At 65.1% G+C, this 19,824-nt stretch overlaps 1 protein-coding gene across 8 annotated transcripts in view; it reads right to left on the minus strand.

Annotated features, from left to right (window-relative positions):
* DOK7 (docking protein 7) overlaps positions 1–18,931 on the minus strand; it is a 34,337-nt gene extending 15,406 nt beyond the window's left edge. For 2 of the 8 annotated variants that reach the window (XM_033419527.2, XM_033419524.2), the window contains exons 1-4: positions 18,744–18,928; positions 18,604–18,649; positions 7,735–7,965; positions 5,470–5,659 (exon numbers count right to left, since the gene is read on the minus strand). In XM_033419527.2, the coding sequence (XP_033275418.1) occupies positions 5,470–5,659; positions 7,735–7,965; positions 18,604–18,649; positions 18,744–18,797 (521 nt within the window). In that variant the 5' untranslated portion in view covers positions 18,798–18,928. Of the gene's footprint in view, positions 1–5,458; positions 5,660–7,734; positions 7,966–18,603; positions 18,650–18,743 lie in introns of those variants that run through there. The other 6 variants (XM_004265162.3, XM_033419526.2, XM_033419528.2 and 3 more) reach the window with 6 other exon arrangements.
* Positions 18,932–19,824: the final 893 nt, after the last annotated feature.

A 19,824-nucleotide genomic window follows, 5' to 3' on the forward strand; every position in this document is an offset into this window, starting at 1 on the left:
TCAGGAGGACACGGGGCCTGCTTTTCTGCCTAGGAGGAAACAGACTGAAGCAAAACACCCCAAAAAGGAATCCCCGAGTCTGCTGAGAGCTGAAAAGTGTCTGGTCCTGCCCCACTTAACCCCGGGGCCAGGCGGGTGCTGGGCTGGCTGGCAGCACAGCAGGGCACGCAGGGTGGGGTCAGGTCCCCCCAGGGCCAGACCTCGGCTCCAGCACGCTCAGAGGGACAGGCCAGGGCAACTCACGGACAGCTCCGTGCCTCAGTTTCCCTGCCTGTAAAATGGGGATGTGCACACACCACGTAGGGTTGGTGTGAGGACCTAGAACCCCACGAAGTATGGGGCCCTGCAAGGGGGTCTCTTGGGGTGACTATCACCCCAGCCCCATCTCTCCCTGGCCCTGTGCAATTGAGGCCTCCCTGGACACCCAGAGTGTCACCTCCCTGGACACGCAGAGCACCCAGAACCATCCCGTATACAAATGCCATAGTGGACTACAAAAGGGTGACAGATTCCGGGCCCAACTCCCACCCCCGGAGCAGAGACTTCAGGGCAGAGGGCTGAAATCAACCACAAATCTGTCAGAAATGTGACAGGGGCCCTAGACCCCAAGGGGAGACTCAACCTCCAAGTATAAACCTGAACAGGTTCTTGACGGGGCCTCTGCACGGGCTGCAACCCAGCCTGGGACGCCTGCCCCACCACTCAGGTTCACCTCCAGAGGGCCTCCCCAACGCTCCCGGCAAAGCACTGGACCGCTCAGCCCAGGCCCACGCTGCTGGGACCCTCGCCTGGCCTCGCCCTCCTCCCCGCCCACCCCAGGCTGGCCCTCCCTCCCTCCCCCTCTCACTCACCGCCTTAACATTCCTGAACCCACAGGCCCTGCCCACCCACCCAGCTGCCGCCCACAGCAGGACCCTGCCTCAGCGGATGCACATCTCACGCCCACTCACGGCCCCTGCCTCCATCCCGTCTGCACCCTGGGGCCACAGTTATCGCCCTCAACACAGATCTGTGGGTGGCACTGTCCTGCTCTAGCACCTTTGATGGCTCCCTGCTACCCTGGGAACGCAGTGCAAGCTCTGGTCCAGATTCCTCCTCTTACCTCACCTCTGCCACCCCGCACACACTGTTCCCGTCACCCAGCCGCGCTTAATGTACGGCTGGAGCACCTTCTCTCTTCCCCCCAGCCCTCCCTACCTTCGGCGGCTGGGCCAACTCCTATTCACCCCACAGGGGCCCCACTCAGGTTCACCTCCAGAGGGCCTCCCCAACACTCCTGGGCTGGAGTCTGTGGCCCTCCCCGGCTCCCCTTGTGCCCCCGAGGATTCTAAACGCCTTGTGTCCTCCCACACAGGCTGAGTCTCCCCAGCCGTGTGCTCCCAGCTCCAACCCCTCACCCAGTGCAGGCCACAGAGAAGCCCCTGAATGCATTCCCTCCTCCCCAAGATTCCTGGGCTTCAAGACCAGGGCTCCAGCAGTTCCAGCGAGACCAGCATTTGGACCACAAAAGAGGCACTTAGGGGCTTCTCAGAGCTGGACAGGCGTGGCAAGACGGTCTCTCCCTAGTTCAGAGCTTCTCCTTTACGCACATATAAAAATCGTTTTAAAATGCTCACTGCACCCCAAGGGGCTGACAGGACGGCCTGGACCCCAAGGAGCTAGGGAGAAGGAGAGGGGAAGCGGCCTGCACAGACTCAGGAGCCAGCCTGGGACCCCCGCCCTCACCACCTGCTGAACTACTCAGCGTCCCAGGACCCCGATCCTGTCCGCAGCCGGCTCACATGGACGTGGAAATGCCCTTGAAGTGCCCTTGACAGGACCTGCCAATGTAAAGGACGGGGACCTCCTCTGGGGCCCCTCGTCCTAGAAACTTCCGTTCAAATGCCCCCTGGCCCTCTCCAAAGCCCTCCCCGGGCTCCAGACCGCGGACAGACCCCACTCTCCCGGGCCCACCCTTCTCCCTGCCTGCTGAGCCTCTTGCTGGGGAAGGGCCCCCAAGCCTCTGTGCCACCCTCACCAGCATGCCCTGCCCCCGCCCTGCAGCCCTAAACACACACAGCGGGCCGTGACCACCCCAGAGAGAATCGGGCCACGCTGGGGGACTTCAAGCTCCCGGCCACCAAGCCCAACCCCCATCCGAATCATCTGCACAGGCTGTCGTCCACGTGGAGGCCACAGAGAGGACACGTCCACCCCCGCGGTACCCGGAGCCCCACGGAGCCCCCCCGCACACCTGCCCGACCCCTCCCCCACACGCTCCAGGGCCCTCTCCTGACACCCAGTCACCCACGCCTCAGGACGGGTGAAGAGGGCCAGGGTCGAGTTACTGCTCTCTGGAGTGGGCTGAGGGCCCAGGGTCCAGGCTGGGACCTGCCCCAGGGGAGAAGATGTGGATTCCTTACATCCAAAACCCTCCAGGGCCTTCTGGGGACTCTGACCCACTCTCTGTCCCGGTGCCCACAGACTCATCGAGATCTCAACGCTGGTACCGTCACCGCTCAGGTGACCCCTGCCATGGGCTGAACGGTGGCCCCAAACGATAGGTTCACATCCTGGCGCCGATGACGGTGGCCTTATCTGGAAAAGGGTCTCTGCAGGTGCTCAAGTGAAGGCTCGCAGACAGACCACCCCCGAGTGCGGGGCGGCCTTAAACCCAACGACTGGCGTCCTACAGAGACGCCCCGTGATGCCGGAGCAGAGACGGGAGTGACGCGGCCACAAGCCCAGGCACACCTGGCGCCCCCGGGAGCTGGAACAGGCAGGGAAGACCCTCCCCCGGACCCCCGAGGGAGCCCGGCCCTTCCCCAACTTTGACTTTGAACGGAACGGTGAAGGAACAAATTTGTGTTGTTCTAAGGCCCCGGGTTGTGGTCATTTGCTACGTGGCCCCAGGACCCTAACTCACACCCCTTCCTGGACCTGAACTAGCCGCCCTCCTCCCAGGACGGCCCGGGTCCTGAGTGGCCTGGTGCTCTGACCACACGCACAGGGGTGCACCGTCCCTTCCCACCCAGCCCTGCATCGAGTCCGGTAACAGCCTAAAAACTGGCTTAAACCAGCAGAGCAGCGGCAAGCTTGTCCCTGGAAGAGAACGGAGCCCAGTGGGACCTGCCGGGGGCAGAGGGTCGGGACAGGCTGGCCTAGCCACCCACCATCGTGTTCGGCCACCATTGACTGGGTGGGTTTGGCCAGGGGCCTCCAGACAGCCTGGAGGGGAGATGAGGATGCCCAACAGGGAGTCTCTCTCGGTCCAGGGTCCCTCAGCGGGAGGGAGAATGTCCGGCCTGCAGCCTGCAGGTCAAGGCGGATCCGCTGGGCCAGCCCGGGTTTGTGGACGGAGCTAACTCGAGGCCTCAGGCAGAAGAACCAGGGCGGCCCTGTCACAGTTCACGCTGGGGACCCAGGGAAGGCACAGCGGCTCAAGGTTCAGCTTCTGCCCTCGCAGGAAGCGCTGCTCCGATGCCTGGAATTGCTGACGAGCGCAGGAGGAGCCCACCCACACCAAGAGTCGGAATTTTCAACCCCGAGGCCTCAGGGGACAAATATCTAGAGGGCTCTATCACATTACGTCCGGGCAAATAAAACGGTCTCCAAGGAGCCGGTCCTCCTGGCCTGCCCCCGCTCGAGGGCACACGCCAGCACCAACCCCAGGTCTGAACCCCAGTCCTCAAAGCAGCCACAAGCCATCCTGTCTGAGGCTCAGCGCGCAGGGATTCCACAGTTCCAGCAGGACACTGGTCTCTCCCCCCGACCCTGCCCGGGGTGCCCCCAGCAGCTCCAGGGCCCCACATGGAGGAGATCTCGGAAGGGAAGGGCCGCCACGTGCCAAGTACGCTGTGACCTGCGGCTCCCGGCCAGCCACGCGAGGGAGGGAAACAAAGCTGGGCCAGGGTCCCCTGCACCAACCGCCGCTGTCACCTCTGATGTACCAAAGACGAGGTGGCCCACGGCTTGTCCAGCAGAAAGGACTCTGGCCAATGTCCCGTGCACCCTTCCACAACAGCCCAGGCAGGCAGGCCGATAGCTGCGCTCACCCCTCACTCAGGCTCAAAAACTCCAGATGGGAAACGCACAGGCGCAGCCGCGGTCAAGGCCCTTCGGGCGCCGTCTGCAGCCGCCCCACCAGCTCCAGGGCCGCTGCGCCAAACTGTCCGCCCCGGAGGTCCACCTACGCCTCCGCTACATCACCCCTCCCTGCCTCTCTGCCTCTCCAAGCTTGTAACCTCCCCCAAGCCCAGGACCAATTCAGTGGCTACAGACATCTTGCTGCCTTGAGCAGGAACCTGGCCCTCACCTGCTTGTTCACCTGTTTGCTAAGCGCCTTTGAAGCCTACGTCTTGTCCCCTCAAAGGCAGGGCCCTGCGGGCTGCCCGGCTGGGCCGGATCAGCCTGTCCCACCTCACACACCCCTTGCGGAATGAGGGGGCCAGGTGCCCAGCACGCAGCGCAACCGTGTCCTCTGTCCAGAGAGATCCAGGCATGACCAAGGCCCCAGAGCCAGGCGGACCCCATCCTGGCTATACCGAGCGTGTGCCAGGCCCTGCGGTAGGCCCTGGCCATCTGCGTGCTCTCATCTGCTGCGGGTGGCAGGGAGGGGGGCGGTTAATGCCCCTTTACGGGGGTGGAGAGGTGGAGAGAGGTCGCCCCCGGCTTAGAGCCTCCATCCACCCTGCACACGAGGGAGGGGCCGATGATCCCCCTGACCAGGGTCCCAGGCTGAACGGAGGTGGGGATGCACAGCCCACAGCCCAGAACACTGACCGTGGCCCTCGAGGCCACCCAGCTGGTCAGCAGGAGGCCCTCGGCCGGCCGCAAGCCCAGGGAGGCCACGCAGATAGGCTCGGCCCCGCTGGAGAGGAGGGAAGGGACTTCTCGCTCCCCGCGGTGACAGCAGGTCCACAGAGGCCCCCAACTCGGAGAACAGCAGGCTGGGGGCACTGGAACATCCCCCACTCCCACCACGCCCCTCCCGGCCTGGAGGACAGCTTGCTGGAGCTCGGACACCACCTCGGCCCTCGGGACCCCTGCCTCACTGCTGGGCCCTCGCGTTCGGCCCCCACCTGTGACGTCCGGCCTGGGAGGGCCAAGGGAGCTGGCGGGTCCACTACGCAGTTTCTCAGCACATCCTCAATAAATGCATCTATTCTTCTTCTTCCCCCTTTTTTTTTAAAGCCAGCCTGAGCCGCTCTGATGCTCTGTGACCTGGGACGTAGGCCCATGAGCTGCCTCCGGGCGGCCCCTGCACAGGCTTCCTGCGGGAGGGGCCCTCCTCTCAGCCTCCAACAGCAAGAACAGAGACGGCTGAAGGTCTGGGCTCGACGTTAAAAGACATAACCCTGCCGTGTCCCCGAGAGGCCAGCTGCAAGCAGGAGGGTCGGCTCTGAACCACGGTCGGGCCGGGAAGCCGGGAGGTCTGGGGCTGCCCGCAGCCCAGGGTCCCCACGGTCCACATACTTACAGTACCCACACCTGGTCCCTCCTTCAAAGATGAACCCGCTGGGCACGGCCCCATAGCGCCGGAGGTCCGACAGCTTCCACTGCCCCGTGACGGCCGGAGGGACGTCCCTGGCCACGACGAGGATGTCATTGCAGAGGTGCAGGGTGGCGGGTCCGCTCTCCAGCTTGGTGCCTGGAGCCACGGTCACGTGGAACCTGTGCACTAAGGGCGGGGCAGAGGTGAGAGGGCGTCGCTGGGGCAGAGGCGGGGGAGGGGCGCAGCTTCCCAGGGTCAGCTCAGAGGGCAGGTCTGCCCCACCCTGCCTCCCAGCGCAGCGTCCAGCCCCGAGGTGGCTACACTCACCTCTCCCATCCTCGGGGGCCCCCTCCCCATCCTAACTTGGCCCCGGCGAGCTCCAGCAAAAGCTCACACGCGCCTCCTGGTAGGTCCGCGGCCTCAGGACTCCCGTTCACAGCACGTCCTCTGAGAACCCCCGCCCAGGGTAGCTGCTGTGGCCCCATTTCAAAGATGGGGAAACGGAGGCCCAGGAGGCCCAGCCTCCCGTTGGTCCGTGGAGAGTCTAAGGTCTGCCTCACAGCCCAGCCTGACCGCAGGGACGCTCGGGAAACCGTGGACCCCCTGCCCTCTCCAGTTAGGGGTTCTCCCTGGCGCCGAGCAGGACAACTTGCTCCCCGAGATCTCATCCACTACCCCGGCTCGGCGCTCTGCCCTGAAGCCCCTCAGAAGGATGGTCTTCTCTCCCCAGATGGCTCCCACCTCGGAAGAGGGGGCACCCCGGAGTAGCCGGGCCCAGGAGTGGACGGCGGCCTACCCGCCCGTGCCCACCAGCCTCATCTCCAACCCAGAGGGGCCCAGTCCCAGCCCCACCTCCTCCTCCCTGAGCCCCACCCAAGCCCCTGCAGTGGGGCGTCGAGGGGGCTCCTAGGCAAGGAAGCCCTGAGGGCCTGCCGTGCCCGGCCCAAGGAGGCTGGGGGTCAGCAACCCCATCAGTGTCCTGGTGATTTCTGGCAAGGTGCCAAGACAGGGCGCCAGCTGCCTCTGTGCGAGGGCCCTGCCTGCCCCGTAGCAGAAAAGGAGCCGTGCCCTGAGCCAGGCTGAACTGGCGGGAACCCCCAACCGCAGAACTTTCTGGAAAGGCGCGGCTCTTCCCTTCTGCCACTGCATCCCCTCACTGAGCCGTCCACACGTCCCCAGACTAGGGGACTGCTCTGGGGGCGCCCGGAGGTGGGAGGGGCCGCAGCCCGCTAGCCGGGCTGGGCTGGTGTGAGGTGAGCAAGGGCCTTACCTGGGCACAAGACAGTGGCCAAGATCACTGACATTTGAGTGATTATTCAAACAACAAAAATTAATGCAAAAAGCCCACGGTGAGCGAAACAGCAAATGTGTGAATCGCGACCAGGCTGGCCGTGGCGCTGGGGCAGCTGAGGACGGGAATGTCTGAGGGTGGCTCGGAGCCCAGCTTCACTCTGAATTCTGACACTTTGTTCGTCACGGGCTTTTGGCTTTAATTTTGAATTTTTAAAATACGGTGTTAAAATATCACGGGTTTCGAGATAAATTAGGACGTGAGGATTAAAATATACACACTACTCTATATAGAATGGGGAAACAAGAAGGCCCTACTGTATAGCACAGAGAACTCTACTCATTAGCTGTAAGAAATTGTAATGGAAAAGAACATGAAAAAGAATATACGTATATGTGTGTAACTGAACCACTTTGCTGGACACCTGAAACTAACACAACGTTGTAAATTAACTCTACTTCAATTTTTAAAAATTTTTTTTAAAATATCATGGGTTCTGATGGCTCAGCTGGGGGCCCGCCCGCCTCTGCTCACACAGCCGGGTGGGCGGCGGGGCTGAGAGGTGGGCTGGGTGCCCCCATCTCCCGAGAGCGCTCCCCGCACCCCGCTACTCCCCTTGAGGGACACGCGGGGGACGGCGCTCCCGACACCGCGCGGCTCCTGCCACCCGGCTCTGGGCCCAGGCGGCCCCGTGAGAAGCCAAGGGCAGCACTTGCGGATCACTGCTCAGCCAGCCGCCCGCTGGGGCTAAAAGCTCTAGTTCAGATGAATGGGGTCAAAAGTCAGGGAGCTCAAGAGCGGCCGGCCCCCCAGCCCCCTGCCCCAATTGCGGCCGGGCGGAGGGCGCTCCGCAAGCCCTGGGCTCCGTGGCCTGGAGTCGCGTCCCGGCCTCTGCAGCCCGTCGGTGGGGCCCGCAGGACGCTTCAGGACAGAGGCTGGGCCCCCGGAGCCCCGCGCCGGTGTCACTCACCCTCACCCAGCGCGTGGCGGATCCGGGCGTCCCAGGCGCACATGGCCTCCCGGCTGTCGAAGCCCAGCATGACGGCCTGCGACAGGCAGACGATGGCCAGCGTGTGGGCCAGGCCCTCGTAGGGCAGGCCGGGCTCCAGGCCACAGATGTCCTCCAGCGCAAGGCTGCTGCGCTCCCGCATCCCTCGGGCTCGCTCCGCCCTGTCCTTGTAGGCCAGCATCAGCAGGCAGTCTGCGGAGGGCGCGGGGGCCGTCAGCACGCAGTGCAGTGCAGCTACCGCCCCGGCCCGGCCCCCGCCCGCCCGAGAGTCTGGGCCCTGCCACCCTGCACCTCCACCTCCTCGTGGGCAAGAGGGTGACCCCGGCCCCAGCCACACAGCGTAAGTGGGCTCAGAACAAGCCCTGGCTGGCCCGCCCACCTGACCCTGGCCCCCAGCCAGGGCCTCCAGCCTGCCCCAGACCCCGGGGCCACGGGGGCCACACTCAGGCTGCTGGCAGGACAGCACGGAGCCTGCCGGGGACTCAGGCCTCCCGCCTCGGCCCTGCAAGGGTGGCTTCCTGCCACACCCAGAGCCACTTCACCTCCTGGATTTCTCCGTTTCCAGGGTGTGAGCCGGACTCCAGCGCCGGGGAGGGCAGGAGAGCCACTGGGCTTGGGTCCCTCTGCCAGACGCAACACGAGCCGCCCCCGAGAGCCTGCAGGGGACGCGCCGGAGTCTGTCTCAAGTTCCCATTTCCCTCAACACCCTAATCGCTGTGCTGGTATCCCCGCCGCTCCTGGCCGCCTGTGTGGCCCTGGAGAACTGCCCTAGCTCAGAGCACGAGCGACCCCCCTAAGCGCACCCAGCGCGGCCGCCGCCCGGTCTCTGATAAAGGTGAGGGGTCCGGGGCCTAACGTGAACACTGAAGTGTCGGACAGTCCTGAGCCCCGCACGGTCGACGATCAAGCCCCGTCGTCCGGGCAGGAGGGGACGGAGGGGCGGGCGCGGGATGAAGCGATGAACGGCTTCCCCCGGCCCAACCCCCGAACCCTGGAAAAGCAGCCCCACAGACCCAAGTGACAACCAGATCCCGACGAGCTGGACTCAAGACTCATCTTTGCCGCCAGCGGAGAACAAGGGTGGTGCTTCCTGCCTGTTTGCCATCGAACCACAGCCACAGCCCCTTCCTTATGAAGGCGGAGGATGGACAGTCTGTCCCGGCCACCCGTGAAGGCAGCCCCAGGCAGCACACAGACCAGCCTCGGTGACTGGACTCCAACACGCCTGTATTTCAAATCCAGGGATTGTGATGGGGGAGCTCCACTTCCTATCTGACACCGTTTGTAGGGTTTGAAATGCTTACGTCAGAAAAAAGTAAAGGTGTTCTCATTTTGAGGGAAACAAACAAAACCCCAGAACGCACAAAAACCTATCTGCCCACCCAAGGGTTCCAGCGTGTTCTCTCCCGAGCACGGCTCCCTTAGGAAGCTCGTGGCCCGGCCTGGAGAGAAATTAGTCACACACGTGGCATGAAGGGCATGTGTTGTTATGGAAGTGCTCCCTGATGTGTCACCAGAGGCCCAAGAGGTGAAAGCTTGGGGAGGCGGTGAGCACAGAAAGACTCCCAGTAAAAATGTGTGTGGACAAAGGGAAGCCACCGAGGCAGCTAGGGAAGGGACACGGGCGTGATGACAGCCTGCCAGCCACACGGGCCGCCCCATCCCCGGACACGCCGACCCCTCCTGCCACGCCTCTCCCCAGGGAAGGCCAGCATCTCTCTCGGTGGCTTTTCTAGGTAGCTGTCTGTCCCATATTTCCAGTCTCCCCACTCCCCACCCTGGAAGATGAGCTCTCGAAGGCAGGCCCTCTTCTGCTGGAGCAGTGACAGCCCCATCACCTGGCACAGGTGAGGGTGAGGGCCTTCTGTCACAGGACACACCATTTGCTTTAGTTGTAGCCTTAACAGCAAGGCAGGGCCAGACTGTCACCCCTTTGTTCTAGGAGTTATGCTCCCAGTGCTATAGCCGAGAGCAAGTCCATAACCCTTCCTGTGAAGAGTCGCACAGTACCTGTTTTCGGCTACGTGGACCACGCAGCCTCTGTCACAACTACTGAACTGCAAGAGTAGCCGCAGACCACGCGTAAGTGAATGGCTGTGTTCCAATAAAACTTCACAACAGAAACAAGCCGCGGGCCGCATGTGGCTCAGGGCCCTGGTTTGCCGACTCGTGGTCTAGAGCCTCGTTTGCTACGAGCCCCTGTGTCGCCCCATACGTCACGCTCCTCAGACGCCTCCTGCTGCCAAGCAGGTGTTGCCGTCCTGGATGCCTGCACTTGCGAGGCTGGCTTGGGGACCTACATGCGAGAGCCAGCATGTGTCCCCGAGACCCTTTTCCCTGGCTCTAACTGAAATGCAGCTCACGTCCTACTCCTTACAGAGATCTGAGAATCAATGCGTACGCTCGCCCGCCTGCACTGGGGTGATGGGGGCCCCCAAAAGACATTTCCACGTCCTGACCCCCCCAAATCTGTAAACATGACCTTATTTGGAGAAAGGGTCCTTGCAGACCCTCTCAAAATGAGTCACCCAGGATTATCCGCGTGGTCCTAAATCTAAAGACGAGTGTCTTGGGGCTTCCCTGGTGGTGCAGTGGTTAAGAATCCGCCTGCCAATGCAGGGGACACGGGTTCGAGCCCTGGTTCGGGAGGATCCCACATGCTGCGGAGCAACGAACCCCGTGCGCCACAACTACTGAGCCTGTGCTCTAGAGCCTGCAAGCCACAACTACTGAGCTCACGTGCCACAACTACTGAAGTCCGCGCACCTAGAGCCCATGCTCTGCAACAAGAGAAGCCACTGCAGTGAGAAGCCCACGCACCGCAAGGAAGAGTAGGCCCCGCTCGCTGCCACTAGAGAGAAGCCCGCACGCAGCAACGAAGACCCAACGCAGCCATAAATAAATAAATAAATTTTAAAAAACCAAAGACGGGTGTCTTTATAAGAGACAAAAAAGGAAAGACGGATGCACAGAGGAGAGGCCACAAGAAGCCAAGTCACAGAGTGACGTGCCCACAAGCCCAGGAGGCCTGGAGTCGCCCGAGCCGGAGGAGGTGGGAAGGGTGCTCCCCAGCGCCTTCAGCGGGAGAACGCTGCTGGATTTTGGGCTTCCAGCCTCCAGAGCACATTTCTGTTGTTTTAAGCCCCCCAGTTTGTGGCAATTCATTACTGCAGCCCCAGGAAGCTAACACACCCTCAGCGTCACTGATTTCATTTTACACATGAACAGAACAGGGCGAGGGTCACGGCTGTGTGACAGCCCCACCTTCCGCCTGGTGGAAGCTGCCCAGAGTCACAGCCGGGCCACGGCTGGCGCAGCTGCCGTCCAGCCCCTCAGCCGGCCCCCTCCAGCCCCCCGGCAGCCCCCCAGCCCCTCAGCCGGCCCCCTCCAGCCCCCCGGCAGCCCCCCAGCCCCTCAGCCGGCACCCTCCAGCCCCCCGGCACCCCCCAGCCCCTCAGCCGGCACCCTCCAGCCCCCCGGCACCCCCCAGCCCCTCAGCCGGCACCCTCCAGCCCCCCGGCAGCCCCCGGCACCCCCCAGCCCCTCAGCCGGCACCCTCCAGCCCCCCGGCAGCTCCCCAGCCCCTCAGCCGGCACCCTCCAGCCCCCCGGCAGCCCCCCAGCCCCTCAGCCGGCACCCTCCAGCGCCCCGGCAGCCCCCCGGCACCCTCCAGCCCCCCGGCAGCCCCCCAGCCCCTCAGCCGGCACCCTCCAGCCCCCCGGCACCCCCGGCACCCTCCAGCCCCCCGGCAGCCCCCCGGCCCCTCAGCCGGCACCCTCCAGCCCCCCGGCAGCCCCCGGCCCCTCAGCCGGCCCCCTCCAGCCCCCCGGCAGCCCCCCAGCCCCTCAGCCGGCACCCTCCAGCCCCCCGGCAGCCCCCCGGCACCCTCCAGCCCCCCGGCAGCCCCCCAGCCCCTCAGCCCCCCGGCAGCCCCCCGGCTCCTCAGCCGGCACCCTCCAGCGCCCCGGCAGCCCCCCAGCCCCTCAGCCGGCACCCTCCAGCCCCCCGGCAGCCCCCCAGCACCCTCCAGCCCCCCCGCACTGGACTCCTCTAGCTGAGGCGGAGCTCCGCTCCTGGGAGGGGCGTGGGTGGGGCCCTTTGATGGGCAGCTGCTCCACCCCCTTCCCTCCCCATCACTTCGGGCCGTGAATTGATCCTATTTTTAAAACCTGTTCTGTGAGGAGCGCTGTTTAGTGGAAAGCTGTTCAGTACCAAGCACCGGAGAAACAGAAATTCTCAGGTCTGGGCCTGAGACAGAGCAGGTCGTGCCCGGGAGAGACAGCACCAGTGCCCCAGGGAGCAGTGACACCACCAGCCCTTCCTGCAGACGCGCCGCACAGAGGGACACGGGAGCCTGCACCGACTGGCCAGCTCCACAGCGGACCCTCGCTGGGAGCACCCAGGGCTGCGCCCCTCGCAGGAAGCCCAGCGAGCTGGTCACTCGGCAAGGTGTCCCGGCCAGCTGCCTTGGAAGCTCACTGGCCTTCCCGCCCCGCGCCCCAGGCCACCTACTCCCGTGGCCGCTTGATCTCCATGCCAGGCCACGAGGGCCTGAGGACCCTGCTCACGGCAGCACCCATCAGCTGAAGCGCGGAGCCGCAGGGGCACCGCCAGGCTGCAATCTGGCCCTGGGCGCCCAGACTTCAGGGGCAGGAGATGAAGCCACCGCAGGGCCTGGGCGGCTCGCGGCCGGGGCAGCTCTCGGCCAGGGGTGGAGGGGGCCGGGGTCATCGTAGTGAAAGGAGGCACGGATGGGGCGATGACGAAAGTGTCAAAGAGTAAACCAAGGGGGTGCACGCGGAGGCACACGCACACACACTCCTGTGCGCGTGCACAGCCACACACTTGATCACGTGTGTGTGCTCACACACGTGTGCTTACACGTGCATACCTGCACGCTTGCACATACACACGCACACACTCCACCACTGTGCATGGGCGCCACAGTGGGGACCAGCTGACCCGGTTCACGTCCCACATCCGTGTTTGGGAACCCGTCCCTCAGCTCTTAGAGCCTCTATTTTCCATCTGAGAAACGGACGCCACTCACCCTGCGGAGTCAAGGCACCAGCCTGGCACACAGAGGCCCTCGGTGAATGCCACACGCCAGCCAGCACAGAGCGGGATGAGCGGGGGCCTCAGCCTGGGGCCTGGGACCTTCCCCATCACCACGACACCAGGGGAGCATGCCCGCCTCTGGGGTCAGCCCACCCCTGCCCTCTTCTGCCCATAGTGGGCCCTGCTAACCACAAGGGCCACTGAAAGACCCCCAGTGGGGCCCCTCGGAGCCCACCCCACCTCTTTTTCCGTCCCTCAGCGGGGCGGCCTCCCCCATAGCCTTCAGCCCAGTTCATTCTGCTCACGAGCAGCCTGGGGACCCAGGGAACACAGCCCGGCTTCTGCGGAGCTGAAACCCAAGAGGGGAGACAGTCAAACACTGAAAAAGGTCGATAACGAAGAAAACTCTGAGGAAGAGCTGTTCAGGGGACCGGCATGTGACAGCAGGGGTGGACGGCATGTGGGGGTGGACGGCATGTGGGAGTGGACGGCATGTGGGGGTGGACGGCATGCGGGGGTGGACGGCATTTGATGACAGCGGCCGTCATGGGGCCTGAGCACGGGGGTCAGAGCCTCTCCCAAAGGGACAACGGACTCCCAAGGGATAGAAGGCGCCAGCCCAGCAGCACCTCAGGGAACAGCACTGTGCTAGAGGGAACAGCCAGTGCAGAAGCCCAGAGGCAGGGACACCATGGGCAGGGCTGGCATGAAGGGAGGGGAAGAGTGGTCCAAGGTGTAGGCGGGCTCCAGCCAGGTGGGCCTGCTGAGCCAGGCCAAGGCCGCATCCCAGCACACCAGGGGCCCCGAGAGCTGTGAGCGAAGAGGGCCCAGCCTGGCTGCGTGTGGCGAAGGCACACAGGGTGACAGCAAAGCTCCAGGCCCCTGCAGCTGTCCAGGCCAGAGGAGCTGCTGGCCTAGGCGGAGCAGAGGAAAGGGGGCCCAAAGCTAGGCTCTGCAGTAACCATGGTGACAGCGGGAGGGGCCTTCCCTCTGCAGAGGCAGCGCTAACTCATGGGACCTCTTGGTGGGCGGATGATGGGGTGAGGGGAAGGAAGAGGAGGGCGACGCTGGAATGGGGAGGGAGGCACCTGGGGAGGGGGTGCGGGGCCGGAGGCAGGGGGCGGGGTTGGGGTTCAGTCCCGGACACGTGAGCCTGAGAGGCCCATCAGACGCCAGGCGGCGTGCACACAGGCAGCTGGACACACGCGTCTGAAGATGTAAAAATAACCATGGAGTCAGTCATGGCACTCAGAGGCGTTTAGCCCGGGGCCGAGAGCCTGGGGAGGGCGGGTGGCCGGGAAGACGCAAACCTCCGGGCCTCGTGGGGGGCAGGGGGAGCTGGGAGAGGAGACAGAGGTTGACGCCCACCCACGGGACACAGCAGAGGAGCGGCTGTTGGCTTTAGCCCTCAGAGGTCACAGTGACCTTGGGCAGCGCCTTCAGCAGAGCAGCTGGGCAGCGGGCTAGGGGCAGCCGAGCACTGGGGATGGGGGCTGCTGACCGGGCCGCCAGCCGGAGCCTGAGGCTGAAGCCGAGGGACCCCGCTGACCCGCTGGTCCAGGCCTGTTCCCGATCCAGTTCCGGGGGAAGCACGTTCACCGTGTACGCAGGGCGCAAGGGGGCTTCACGGGCTCCCACAGGCAGGCTACCCCGACCTCGTGGCAGCAGCGGGAACGGACGGTGCCGAGGCCCAATGCACGCCCACCACCCGTCCACCCTCCGCAGGGACCGGCTAGGACTCGTCCAGAGCACACAGTTGGTCCGAGCAGAGGCGAGACCTGAGCCCAGGTGCTCCGATTCCCGGTCCGGAACCAGGGGCTGCAGGAAGCCCTGGCCCCCTTCTCGAGGTCTCCGTGGGGACGGAATGGCTGGCCACCACCCACACCCTGTCCTTGAGTGCCTGCCAGCCCAGGACTGAGGATTCACGCCCATTCCTGGGGGACACGGCAGATCCAAGGCCAGAAGGTGGGACCGGAGAAGGGACCCTCCCCACCATCACCACCTGGGACGCCCAACCTCTCGGAATGCGCCCACCTCAGTTAGCAGAGGTGCCACTGCACAGGAGAGGCACGGGCACAGGCCAGTGGGACCGCTCAGGCGGCTTAAGGGGCAGGTGTCCCGAGGCCGCGGTTCCTGGGCAAGCTTGCAGGGCCAGATGTTGCCGAGAGTGGCTGGGCTCACGGTACCTCACCTGGCAGCCCCAGCCCCCCGCCAGGCTGCCTGTGAGGGGTGACGCTGAGTCAGGGACCCTGCCCTCCAGGAACTCAGCGCCTGTCTCAGGGCAGGGATAGGAAGGGGGTACTGGACTAATACCTCACCTTTGGTGGCAGGAGCAGGGGCTGACCTCCCAGCCGGCCAAGGGCTTGTGGGCAGGGGGCAGCACCCAGTCACTTGTGGGCCAGCCAGTCTCAGCCCCTGTGCCTATAATGACCCCCCAAAGGCCCTGCCAGCTCCAGGAGTCAGGGTCCCTCCCGGGGGCTTTTCCGGGCTGAATAAAGCCCCCGCAGCCTGCACAGGAATTGGTGAAGCCCTCGGAGCTCTGAGGGCCCTCAGAGCGGACGGCAGGGGAGCTGCCCTGGCTGCGCAGGAACCCTCTGGGTGCCACACCTGTGGGTGGGCCGCCCCCTCCACAGGGCAGCCACGCGAGAGACACCTCTCCCACCATCCTAAGCCTCAACCCGGGGAGGAAGAGAGGGGCTGCCCAGGGTCACCAGGGGGGCGCCCAGACCCCCCTCCTCTCAAGGGAAAGGATCCAGGCATGAATCCTCTGGCCAGGACAGAGGTCGAGGCCCCAAGGAGCACAGTCCCGCTGAAGTATTGCTCCCTTTTATAAAGATTGTTACTTCTGTCAGTGAGAGGTTTTCCCTTTCACTTTAAGTGAGGACACGGGGGCGGGGGAAGGGGGACGCTGGGGCGAAGTGAGAGCGGCATGGACATATGTACACTACCGAATGTAAAATAGCTAGTGGGACGCAGCCCCACAGCACAGGGAGATCAGCTCGGTGCTTTGGGACCACCTAGAGGGGTGGGATAGGGAGGGTGGGAGGGAGACGCAAGAGGGAGGGGAGATGGGGATATACGTATAGGTATAGCTGATTCACTTTGCTATACAACAGAAACTAACCCAGTATTGTGAAGCAATTATACTCCAATAAAGATCTTTTAAAAAAAATAAATCAGGGCTTCCCTGGTGGCACAGTGGTTGGGAGTCCGCCTGCCGATGCAGGGGACGCGGGTTCGTGCCCCGGTCCGGGAGGATCCCACATGCCACGGAGCGGCTGCGCCCGTGAGCCATGGCCGCTGAGCCTGTGCGTCCGGAGCCTGTGCTCCGCAACGGGAGAGGCCACAGCAGTGACAGGCCCGCGTACTGCCAAAAAAAAAAATCAGAGCTTTTCCTTCCTTCCACTAACTAAACTTTATTGTAAGAAGAACAAGTGGTCCTGGTTAAGAAAAGCAAAAACAGGAGAAAAGACCCAAAGCGGAGAGGGGCCCTCCTACCCCCGCCCGCCTGCAGCCCCTGATTCCCTCCTAACCTCTCCTCATGGGCCCTCCTGGGAAGGAAATACTTTTCAAAAACAAGAGTCCTGCGTTTCCATGACGAGAAGGCAGGGCGGCCCCTCCTCTCTCCTTCCCAGGCTCCCCCTTGGCTGCGGCCAGGATCTGGGGAGTCTTAGATGTGGGGACCCCAAGTACGAGGACCTGCCCCCAACACCCAAGGCCACCCGAGGGAGCTGGTCTTCAGGATAAGGGGGGCCAGGCGGCTGCACCTCTCCCAGCCAGGCCCCCCAACACACTAGAGAGGGGCCAGCTCATCAGCTAGGGGCCAGGGAGGGGAGAGCGAGGAGGGTCCGGAGCCTCTGACCCGTCGGGGAACCATGGCCACTGGCACTGACCGGGAGGGAGAGAGGGGGAGGGCTGGCGAGAGCCGGGCAGTGGGTCAGCTTGGCAACTCCGCCTCAGGCCAAGCACCCGCAAGAGGATGACCGCGGCCCTCGTGCAGCGTGAGGATAAAGGGGACGCTGCTAAGATAACCGGCAGCGACCGCGGGGGTTCTGAGACCCTGGGGACCAGGACGTGAGACGCAGGGCTCAGAGTGGACAGCAGCCCAGAGGGGCCGCGTCCACCACCCCTAATCCCCTCCCCGCCCCCAGTCCCCGGCCCAGTCCTGCCCAAGCGCCTTCCCCCTCTTCTCCGCGATTTCCCCTCCAGTCCAGTCCTGGTTCCCCGACGCCCCCGGCTCTCTACCGCTGGGCTGCACGTGGTGAGACCCAGGAAAGGCCCGATGACCACAAGCCCACTTACAGGCTCAGAGTCTACGGTGTTGAGGACCCACTGCAGACTCCCCGGCAGTGCTCGAGGGCCCCCTCCACAGGTGTCCTCCAGGGCCGGCCAGAGCTCACCTCTCAACTAGCGCTCTCGGATACTGGCATAAAATCCACCACCAGGGGCTGCAGATCACTACCCCCCCCTACCAAGAGGGACAAGGCCCACCCCGGGACTGCTCTTCGGGTGGGCCACCTGTCCCAGAGGCCGCACAGGCCCTGGCTCACCACCGTCCCGGCAAGCAACCCCCACCCAACAGCCAGCCCCCTGCCTCGGGCCACAGCCTCCCGGATCAGCACGGCCTTCACCCCCGCCTCTGCCACCCTCAGCTGGCCGGTGCCCCCATTCTCTGCCGGCTGGGCACCCCCTCCCCAGCTCTTACCCTCCCCCACCCCTGCCAGGCGTCCCTGAGCTCCCCAGGACTAGGACCCCACAGCTCCAGATGCAGGGCCTGGGCATGAAAGACTGATCGGCTGAACGAAGGGTGCACGGCGCCCAGGCCCCCTTGGAGGGGAAGCTGAGGCCCAGGCAGGAGGTGAGTGTGTCCGTGGCCGAAAGCAGACCCTTCTATCGCAACCACGAGGCTCCCAGAGCCAGCTCAGCAGAAGGGATGGAGGAGGGGACCCGGGAGGGGCACAGGGAGGGGGCCCTCCACACCCTGCCTAGGAAATGGCAGACACCCCAGGCGTCCCGGAAGACTCTCGGGCAGCCTGGCACGTGTGAGGCAGCGTGCGCTCACACCCCCAGCATCCCACACAGACCCCCGGGAGCCTGGGCCGGCTCCAAGGCACCTGTCTCCGGAAACAGCTGCAGCTGCACAGCTCAGAGCCTCCGGCCGCTGAGCTGGAGATGCCCGGCTCCGCTCAGGGGGCTGGGAGGGGGCCGTCCTCTCCTCCCAGGACGGATCCCACACACAAGGTAGATTTCACTCTTCTCCGTTCCTACCTGGCGGCCCAGCCTCGGCTGCACCTGGGGAGGCTGGAAGGGCCGCCTGGGGTCAGCGCTGCCCGGAACACCCATCCACGTTTGGATTCAAAGACACGACTCAATCCCCAACTGGGGCAGAACTTTCTGGGATGCTCCCTGCCGCGTGATGGGGGAAGGGGCCAGGACAGGCTCCTGCCCTTTCGCCCCTCGGGCCTCCACCGGCTCCCGCAGGCCCCTCCGAGCCTCAATCCGCCCTTCTGCCAAGGGGGTCCCCACCCCGGGCCTGGAGTCTGAGATGACGGCTCCCGGGCCCGGTGCGGTCGCGGAAGGGTCCCGCGTCCCGGCGTCCGCGGCAGGCGCAGGCCGAGGCGAGGCCGGAGCGCTCTCCGGTTACAGCCCTCGGCCCCGGCGCCGCCGGCTATTTCGGGCGAGCTGGCCGCGCTCCGGGCCGGCCGGGCGCAGGAGGCCGCCGCCGCCCGCCCCGTGCCCCGCGCCCCGTGCCCGCGCCCCGCGCCCGCTCACCTGCCACCGGCGACGGCTTGCGCAGCACCAGCCACCTACTCTTCCACTGCGGGGACAGAGGGAGCGTGAGCGCCAGCCCCGTGCCCCGCGCCCGCCGCCCGCCCCGCGCCCCGCGCCCCGCGCCCGCCGCGCGCCCCGACCTTCTTGCCGTCCCGCAGCTTGACGTGGCCCTCCACCAGCGCCGCCTCGGTCATCTTCTGTCATGGTTCCCGCGCGCCCGCCGCGCCTCTGCCCGCCGCCCCGCGGCCGCCCAGCCCAGGGTCACTTTCAAAATAGCTCCGGGAGGGCCCTGCGTCGGCCGGCGGGGCGGGCGGGGCGGCGCGCGGGCGGGGCGAGGTGCGCGCCCAGCCGGCCCTGCCCTACCGGCGCCCCGCCCCGGCGCTGCGCCCGGCGGCACCTGAGGCCACCTGAGCGCCCTCCGGAGCCAGGCACATTGCGGGGCTCGGCCGCTGGCGCTCCGGCACTGCTCACCCCGGGGCGGGGGTCGGGGGGAGCGGGCTCCCCTCCAAAAGCAAAGGAAACGCCGGACGGGAAGGGGGCGTCCGCGCGTCCAAGCGCTTGGCCCAATTTTAAAGTGCGCCTCAACCGAGCTGGCTTCGCCCTCCGGCACCTGTCCCTCCCACCACCCCGAGCTGTCACCAGACACCGCTGACCACAGAATGACCGTGGGTCGACCCTGGCCGAGACATTGCCCCGCCCCCCAGCCCTCCAAGCCCCCTCTCTGCTCCCCCCAGACCACCCCCGCTCCCCAGGCAGGGTGATGGAGGGGGGTTCATTCACGTCCCCTGGCAGCAGGAATCCCAGGGCAGGTTGCTGCCCAGTAGTGAGTGGGACCACAGTGCCGCGGTCTCGGTTCCCCCTTCCCCCCCGCCCCGGGGCTGAGAGCTATCCCTCCGGGCAAGGATGGCACAGAGGTTCTCTGCTGCTCTATAAAGGCCCCCGAGAGTCCCCTTTGCAGTGGGGGAGCGCTGACCTTCCGGATTTCCCCTCCTTCACCCTGTAGCTCCAGTCCAGCTGCCCGCTGTTCTTTGGGAACCCAGGTGGTTGGGGGACCTGGCAGGCCGACATCTCAGACTTCAGCCCCCATCTATCTCTAAGACAACCTCTGACATTCACCCCTTCAGGAGCAACCAACAAGGCGAGGGGCCAGTGGCAGAGATGGGGCAGCTCCCTAGAAGAGCGAGGAGAAGCAATGTACCCTACCCGAGGTCCCACCCTAAG

This window comes from Orcinus orca, chromosome 4 (genome assembly GCF_937001465.1).
Source record: "Orcinus orca chromosome 4, mOrcOrc1.1, whole genome shotgun sequence".
NCBI lineage: Eukaryota > Metazoa > Chordata > Mammalia > Artiodactyla > Delphinidae > Orcinus > Orcinus orca.